The sequence below is a fragment of the Hemicordylus capensis genome, chromosome 6 (assembly GCF_027244095.1).
Source record: "Hemicordylus capensis ecotype Gifberg chromosome 6, rHemCap1.1.pri, whole genome shotgun sequence".
In the NCBI taxonomy this organism is placed as follows: domain Eukaryota; kingdom Metazoa; phylum Chordata; class Lepidosauria; order Squamata; family Cordylidae; genus Hemicordylus; species Hemicordylus capensis.
In genome coordinates, this window is record NC_069662.1 from 57654124 (window position 1) to 57663392 (window position 9269).

Here is a 9269-nt window from a genome sequence, read left to right on the forward strand (position 1 = left end):
GTACAAAACAGGGTATGAAATCCTCCAGCCTTGATCCTATTCACACTTGCAACAAGTTCCATGCAAATCCTCCCGCTCACAATGAGGCACTTTGCCTGGGGTTATCATGGCATTTCTGTGTCATGATAGGCAAGGGCTGGGGTCCTGCTTCCCAGACCATGCACCCCAAAAACCTGTTCTGCCTGCTCCTGGACTGTAGTGGGAGACAGCTACCAATGAAACCAGACTAAGTTGCTTACATCATGGCATGTCAGACCTCCCTCACTCTTCATTTCTAATATTATTCGACAGAATAGGCATCCCCTCCATTCATTGTAAATTTTTTATAGTAAGACAGGGAGAGTGCAAGTTGTACAAGTTAGGAGGACTGTAAAGTGTGCAGGCATTGGGGAGCACAACAAAGAGTGAGCTGGAAGGGAAAGGAAGAGACCTCTTGGAGAACTTGCACTGCGACCCCAGAACTTGGTGCAATAGCTTCCCCAGTCTTAACAACTTGCCCGCAAAAAGCAGCTAGACATGTGGAAGTATTTTCTATGGGTAGCCTTCCAAGAGCAGATGTTTGGAAATCAGGTACTGCAAAAGTGTAGCAGAGTGGTGGCTGGAAAGCCTGAACTCTGAGCCAGGGAAATCCTTTGCCTTGGGTAAGCCCCGTCTCTTGGCCTTGGCCTCAACCCTCCTCCCCCTTACACCGACAACTTGGAGGAAGTGTTACAAACCTACCTTGCAGAGGAAATAACCAAGAGGACTTCTGTGAAGTGCTTTCAGTACTCCCAGGTCTGCCGTTGTTACTGTATATATTCTCCAGAACAACAAGAAATGGAGAAACACACCATTACACTAAAAGGAACAAAGTGTCTGTTCTCTCACCTTGAAATTCTCAAAGAAGCCACCACCCCCATTCTCTATCTTGTCATCATCTCCAGAGGCCAAGCCCATCATGCTGCGGCTCCGGATCTGCAGCTCCTCATAAAGACTCTCGAGAAGAGCACTGCGGGTCCGCTCCTGCTCCAGAAAGAGAAGGCCCCCATGTCAGAGAACAAAGAGGACACAAGCACAGACAGACTGACGAGTCAGAAGGACAGAAAACAAGGCAAGTGTGTGTGTGTGTGTATATATATATATATATATATATATATATATATATATATATATATGAGGGCTAGTTTACACAGTCAGTCAATTCACAGAGGAACCTTTTCCCTGGGCTGCAGGTTAGAGGCTACATGCATGTCTGAATGCTCCCCCCACACAAAAACAGCCTCTGCACACAGAAAACGAGGTCCTGCCATGCTAGCAAACTCTGACTCTAAGACTGAGAAGCAAGGTGAAAGCGGAGACAAGGGGCTTTTCCAGAGAGCAGTAAAATGAAGGCTTTTCAAAGCTTCCACACAACTTCCTAATGCCATCTCGCCCACTGTCCAGATGCAAGCATCGGCTTGTGTGGGCTCCATTGACTCTCTGGCTACATGCTGAGCACAGACCTTGCCCCATTTTCACAGCACCACCTCCCAGCCAGCACTTGGCATAGCGTATGTCCCTTCAGCAGAAATGAAAAAGGGACAGATTCTTCTCAGAACCCAAGAGCTGGGTGGCAGGGAGCACTATGAAAAATCACGCAAAGTCAGGGGCGTAACTATAATAGGGCAAGGAGAGACAGTTGTCTGGGGGCCCACTGCCTTGGGGGCCCCCCAGAGGCAAGTCACATGACTGACTCCCCCAGCCCCACACCCACCTGGGCTTCATTCAGTTGTATTCATCCTCCAAAATTGATGTGAATGTTAAGACCTGGAGCTAGCAGAACAGCATGTCTTTCTCTAGGACCATTTAAATGACTTGCATCATCCACAATTTACAAAGCCCTTTAAAAATAGGGTGTGTGTGTGGGTGTGTGTGTGTGTGTGTGTGTATGTGTAGACTTTTACTATGCTTTTTGTTATCACTATTCAGCCTCATTTAAGATTTCTTTACTTCATGAGCTGAGCTTCGCGGGGGGGTGCATTTTAAAATCTTGTCTCTGGGCCCACTCCAACCTTGCTACGCCCGTGCGCAAAGTCCATGCTCAACATGTGGCCAGAGACTCAAACCATGATAGGAAGGAGCATGGGTGCCCACGCAAGGATCTGGACAGTGGGTAAAATGGTGGCTTAGGAAGTTATGCAGAAGCTTAAAAAAATAAAATAAATCACACCTCTGCCATCTAGAAAAGTCCAAGGATGTCCACCTTCAACTGCAAACTCCTACCAAGTTCTATTATAAATACTTCTCTTCTTTGGTCTTTGACCAGTTAGAAACTGTGTGGAGGAGACCCAGAAGTGTGAGGAGATGCAGCTCCTGATGGCATCGGCTCTTAGCCCAGTAACCCTATTGACCCTTAGGGGCACGAGGGGTAGAGATCATGAGCAAGGGAGCCCCATATCTGACTACACTTTTTCTACTCTACTTTCCCTTTCTTAGGCTGATAGTCTCAGGTTTCATTCTCTCACCTGAGAGACAGACTTCCTCTTCCTCCTTTTCCTTCCTAATGTAGCAAGAAGCTAGGAAAGGCCTTGGCATGCAGGCCTTTCCTAGCTCTCTGAGGCATTTCCTAAATAAACTACTTCACTTAGCCCGCTTAAGTTCCCCCCACGTTAGCACTCTGCTAACCCTGTTTTACTGGGCGCAGCAACACATGAGTAGACCCCTGACCGGGAGGCTACATACAAACAGCCTCCCGGCCTCGGGGGTCTCCCCAGAATGCCCCGTGCACTTGTACGGGGCATCCTGGGACTTCCAGGAGCCGGGCAGCCTCCGATCCCCACCGCCCCTCCTGGCTTCGTGACAGAGCCCAGAGTTGTGTGGGCAGCCAATCTGGCCGCCCAGGGTCGGCTCCTGGCTCCTTGCTCAGCCCACTCTCCCCCACAGAGCCCGGTAAGGCTCTCCACACTGCTTGTGTGGAAAGGCTCTTTGTGTAGGGCAGGGTCTGGAGCCTCAGAGCAGCAGGAAATGGATCCATTTTGCATGCAGAGTGACTTTGATGACTCTCTCCATTCCCCTCCAAAATGGCAACTCTCATGCCAAAAAACACCCTGTGCTATTCAGCACTGTGCTATTCAAGAACAACACTGTTGGCTATTTAATTCCAACTTGAAAGTTTTCCTTTGCACATAATCCTTGCCTTTACCAATTCTTTCTCCCACCTCACTGTAATATCTTTGCATTGATTCCCAGCTAACCGGCAAATTTACTACCACCACAACAAATACTTATATACCACTTTTCAACAAAAGTTTCCAAAGCGGTTTACACAGAGAAATAATAAAAATATATAATGGCTTATTTGTGGTTTACTAGGCAGTGCTCTAAAAATGCCTTGATAACTCTAAAGAGATCAGATCAGCTGCATTTCTCTTCACCAGGGAACTCCTTCAGGTCATTCTCACAACCTGTGAGCAGGGCAGGGAGGGTGCGGTCGGGGGGAGGCAGGATCGATCTGACCTTTTCCCCAGATGATCTTTACTGTTTCCGGGACTGCACAACTCACAGGCCCACACATGCCGTGCTGCTCATGGCAGCACAGGCATCTGGAGGAACAGCCTGGGGAACACAGCCTGGCCTCCAGAAACCCCTCAATGCATTGCGCAAGGAGCCAGGCGCATTGGGGGCATTTCCACCCCAGGCAGCCCCAGCAGACACATGACCAGGGTACCAGTCTACCCCGAGAATAGCCCCAGGACAGAAATTCGGCTACCCGGCAGGGCAGCGCCAAGATCGGCTCTGACCGCCGGTGCTCCACACAAGCAGCTCTATCCAGGCTGCTCGTGTGAACAGCCTCCTTAGCTTTTCTGAAGAGATCGCAGACCAGAGTGGCAAAACACCTCGGCAACCTTTCCTCCCACTCTTGTTCCTTCCAGGATTTGTGCTGGGTGCTTCTGCAGCACTAAGAAACTAACCGGCCTGCCATTATCCAGGTTCTTGTCCCCAAACAAGAATGGGTCACATTATCACCAATCAGAGTCAGCGTTACCAGTGTGATCACAGAATTCAATTCGGTACTTATTTAAGGATAGCAGAGGACAACAAGCAGCACACTGTGCATTGGTGGAGAATGGCACACACATGATACACTGGCCATTCTCAACAAAATACACAGAACCAGTGAGCACGAAAGGCTTCACTTCCACATCTTTTAAGAAAGGACAAAGCAATCTGATCCCTGCCTCTTGAGGGACAAAGTGCAACTTAGATTAAGACCCTATTATACAGGCACGTGACTGCCGCTCCCTGCTGCTAATACAGCAGAAGAGCCCCACCGTGGCCAGTAGGTGCCCTGGTGAGCTGCAGCAATGTCTGGGAAGTGGAATCCTTCCCGTGCTTTCCCATGGACTCCTCACTTTCCAGTGCTCCCTGCGTGCCTTCCCAGATGCCACTGGAGTTTGCCAGAGCATCCAGCGGCATCTTTAAGGGTCTCCACCACTGCGGGGAACAGCTCAACATTGTCAGCAGGTGGGCAATGGGGATAGTCACTTCGGAAGGGTGATTTGACTTTGGCCCGGAGGATTATCTGACTTTGGCTACTTGGAGCCAAATATTTACACAGGCCTAATGGCCAGGAGCAAGGAGCTTAGGCAACGGAAAAAGTTCAGAGATGCAGCAGGTGCTACTTTTGAAGTGTTTATGGCTCCCAGGTGTGCATTTTACCTTGTAGAGAGTCTCCCCAAGGGCATGGTGATGAAGCTGCACTACCACATAGGCATGCAGGAAATTGGAGGCAATCGTGTCAGAGACAAAGGGAGTATTTTCATCCTGGAAGACAATGGCCACAATATCGTTCCCAATGTGGCGCTTCCGCTGAAGCTGGAAGGAAGCACACAAGAGAGGGAGTTATCCTTCCAAACAGCAAATAGCCCAACATGGCCTACTTAACCCCACCGGCCTCCCATCTCAGTTGAAAACCTGAATCCATTCTAAACCCCACTCCCAGCTTGCTCCATCAACACTAAAATATCTATATGTCTCTACCAGTCTAGATGCTCATACATCACTCTCTCTTCCACCCCGTCCACAGTTTGCAGCTCCCTAAGTGCCACGAAGCACCAGGTACCTGCTGGGCATCTCCCTCTGTGAAGGGTAGCTTTGTAGAGACATGGAACATGATCTCCTTGCCCCGGAAATTGGTGTAGACAGACTCTGTTCCTGTCTGACCTATCGTAACATCCAAGCCACCTCGGAATCTGAGCAGATCAGTCCCACATATTTCAGGAAAGGTGGGGGGTGGGGCGAGGCAGAGCGGGGGAAGAGGAGAAAAAGAAGAGAAGAGTAAAAAGAAACACTTTATTCAGAGATGGAAATACAAGTCAAGTGAGGGCACATTTTGTAAAATGCACGTCTACCAATTCTTCATAATGCTTCTGCAAGATTAAAGTTCTTGTTGGAAGTGAAGGACTTTGCGCTGTCTCATGTCTCAATGACATAGGAGGACAGACTAGTGGGTCAGAGGGCTAGAGAGGTCAAGACATTGGTCATCCTTTCTCTACTGCTCTGACATTATCCCTTTGGTATGTAGATTGCTACTCTCAGGGATTGACTTCCTGCCTGCCTGCCTGGCCACTTCCTCTTCCTTCTCTTTCCTTTCTTTTTCCTTGCAACATGCAATGCAAGCTCCTCTCTCCCTGCATTATGTATGCAGAGATGTAGAATCCATCTGCATCCAGCTATCTAGATAGAGTAGAGATACTATTTCTCCACTTTACTATCTAGAATGGAGGTCACTAATAAATGCTCCATATATTGATCTGAAACGATGAACTGGCTCCAGGTTATTTTACTCTTAGCATACACGCATGCCTAGGCAGACTCCGCTGTGTTGTGCCTCTGTGCACTCTGCTATATTAGGAGAGTATCTCTTACCAGAGAGAATGCCCAACAGTTCTTTCATTCTGAGGTATAACTGGGAATGCATTTGAGCACCCAGGTAAGTTGTGGGAGAGCATAATTCAGAATAACATGCCCTCATAATGGCAAATAAAAGGGATGGCTCTCTAAATCCAGAGTTGGGAAATAAAATGTGATCCAAGTTGCCATTTAAGATATAGATGAAAACTTGATAGTCCACTGTGCTGCAGAGGGCAATGGACTATGGTTTTCATCTATATGTTAGATTCCAGAGCATTTAGCCAAGAAAGCGATAGCAATACAAAATGGAGCCCCTAAAGAAATATGGTTCTAAACAGCATAAGGAGAAGCAAGGATGGTATGTCTAGACTCCCATTCAGACACGTCTTGGGAAGACAGAATTGCACATGCAGTCTGTAGTGCTCTGGCAGGGCAGGGATACTGACCAAAAAAACCCAAAAATGGGTTTTTCTCACAGCAGGGATTTCCCTGCCATTGTCCAGGAGGGGAGGTTCCATTTGGGTCAGCAGCATGTCTACATCTTCTCCCTTTTCATTTGGAAATCAATCTGGCTAAGGCACAAGAGGGCAGGCGTGTGTGCATCCACCTAGACCAGGCCTGCACAACATAAGGCCCGGTGGCCGGATTCGGCCTGCAGGGACTATTTTACTGGCCCCCAGGTATCCTGCAGCAACATAGGAGCTGAAAACTGCCTTATAGCACCATCCTATGCATGGTTTCTCAGAAATATGTTCCATGGTGTACCCAGTGAGTCTTACTCCCATGTAAGCATGCCTAGCATTGCAGCCTGAAAGCAATGACAATTTAGGGAGAGGAGAGGACTTGGCATTTATTTGGGGCTGGTTTGCACTCCAGGGGCCCCACTGACTGAGCAGGGACAGGACCTATTTTCTGGCCACTATTTCTTGGTTAAAACGATGGGTCTGTTGATAGGGGGAATAGGTCCACAAGTAACTAACGATATTTTTAATTTTAATGTAATGTGCTAAAAATTGACAGCGGCCCTTTCACGCCTAGTTGTGTATGGTTCTGGCCCACTAGGGCATTTGAGTTGTGCAGCCCTGACCTAGACTCTTACGACTTGCAGCATCTTCCAACTTCTTCCTTCCCCCCTAGTTCATCCACATACACGCTCCTGCACGCAGAGTGTTGCATATTTGTTTTTGGAAATATTTACAAGCTAACTACTCAGTACTCTGAGCAGGGCTGGCCCTATCATACACAGCACCTTTGAGGAGTGAGGAGTGCTTTTGGTATGCACACGCACACACATATACACACACACACACACAACCCAGGTTGGTCTTTCAGTGTTGCCAAGTTGTGTGGCTTGTGCAAACTCAGCTCTTTGCACTTGCTTAAAGTTGACACTCTGGGCAACCAGTTGCCTTGCCCACCCCTAAGGCCGGTCCTGGTTCCAGTTCAGAAAGGTCTGGACCAGGCCTTCTAGTGCCTACACATGGTAGCACTAAGCCCATCACATTTAGCAGCTGCTGAGAGCTGGAGGTTCTCCAAGCTGATGATTAATAAATCAATTGAGAATGAATGGCCATTTAGTTTTGTGTCACTTGTTACATAGGAACATAGGAAGCTGCTATATACTGAGTCAGACCATTGACCTATCTAGCTTCAGTATTGTCTTCACAGACTGGCAGCAGCTTCTCCAAGGTTGCAGGCAGGAATCTCTCTTTCAGCCCTATCTTGAAGAATCCAGGGAGGGAACTTGGAAGTTGGAACCTTGTGCTCTTCCCAGAGTACCTCCATCCCCTGAGGGGAATATCTCACAGTGCTCACACTTCTAGTCTGCCATTCATATGCAACCAGGGCAGACCCTGCTTAGCTAACGGGATAAGTCATGCTTGCTACCACAAGACCAGCTCTCCTCTCCTCTCACCTTGTTCTTTCACACTTCTCTGCTTCACGATTTAAGATTTAAGCAATCTTACTGAAAAAAACAAGCAGAGTTCTGAGAATGATGATCTGTCGTAGATCATGGTTTTGTTTGCTCCACTTGAGACTACAAGTATGCTTGTGACAATAAAAGATCTTCCTGTGCTCCCTTTCTTCTTTTATTTTGCCTGATGGATTTTGGGACGTTATTTCACTTTAACGAGTATTGTTATAACACTTTGACCAGTTTTAAAGAACTTCTCCCAGTGACGCTACAACAACCACCCTCCGTCAGATTCCTGTTATTAAAGCAGAACTTTAAAAGAACCGCTTTTTGTCCAGTTTCTGTGTCAAACTGCGGGTGGCATTTGCAAGCAGAGGAAGTGTGTGATATTCGGCCCTGAGCAGTCTCTGAAATCCAAAGCACAGTTTGGATTATAATCAGCGTTATTATTTAATACCCTTGATATTGCAGATGGAGACTGGAAGCTAACTGAATCTAAACTACTATCTTAGGAGGCCAACCAGTAAGTTCAAATCTCAACTTATCTATGACTGAGAATTTCTGAGTTCACAGCCTATGCTTTTAGGGCCATGTTTGTGTGCGCGTCAATGTAATGCGCCGTATGGCCCCACAATTGTTGTTGTTGTTTTAAAAGTTAAAACAGTATCTGACAGGGTGCCCAGAATCAGGACAGTGACGTCCAGCAAGGGGATACGTAACCATTTCCCTTCATGCTACAGTCCCAGTGAAGATCATCCACCTGAAGCCAATGGGAACTTCTTTCCCAGGGCGAAGAGCAGCCTTAGGGAGGGCCTGATCTGGATGGGAACTGTGGCAGCGGCAAAGAGTTCAGCCCTGTCCCACACACCATGGCCCCAGGCCAGACTGCCCTTCCCTGCTGTACAGCTGGCACACAAGGGCTAATCGCATGCTTGTTCTCACATTTATTTATTTACCATACTTATATACCACCCCAAACTCACGCCGCTACACGTAGTTCGGCCCTTAGTTCACTGCCTGCTATGCCCCCTTCCCTCAGCCTCCTTGCCTGCGGGCTGCCTGTCCTTTAGCTTCCTTATCTCCTCAGACCTGCCCCCTGTTTTTAGCCATCCCCCAGGTGAGGCTTTAATTTTTCTGGGCTGGGCTGAAAATTGCTCAGACAGACAGTGCCGGAGGAATCAATGCAAAAGTACTTACCCGCGGAAGTCCTGCAGCTGGATTCTGTCCCCAAGGAGATCTAAGAACTATAAGATGCCTAGAGACCAACAGATTGGAAGAGGTCAGTCTACATACCCCTACTAAAGAAAAGAGACTTAACAGATTGCGAAGACCATCGCGCAATATCCTTAATAGCACATGCTAACAAAATAATGCTCAGGATCATCCAATGCAGAATAGAGCCCTACGTAGAAAGGGAAATGCCGGATGTTCAAGCTGGTTTCAGAAAAGGCTGAGGAACAAGAGACATCATTGCTGAAGCACC

At 47.9% G+C, this 9269-nt stretch overlaps 1 protein-coding gene across 1 annotated transcript in view; it reads right to left on the bottom strand.

The window, feature by feature from the left end:
- The window catches only part of LOC128332038 (rap1 GTPase-activating protein 1-like), a 29762-nt gene extending 20769 nt beyond the window's left edge, over window positions 1-8993 (bottom strand). Inside the window, exons 1-4 of the mRNA XM_053266257.1 lie at window positions 8984-8993; window positions 5081-5210; window positions 4678-4833; window positions 868-1002 (exon numbers count right to left, since the gene is read on the bottom strand). Of these exons, the coding sequence (XP_053122232.1) occupies window positions 868-1002; window positions 4678-4833; window positions 5081-5131 (342 nt within the window). The 5' untranslated portion in view covers window positions 5132-5210; window positions 8984-8993. The remainder of the gene's footprint in view (window positions 1-867; window positions 1003-4677; window positions 4834-5080; window positions 5211-8983) is intronic.
- Window positions 8994-9269: the final 276 nt, after the last annotated feature.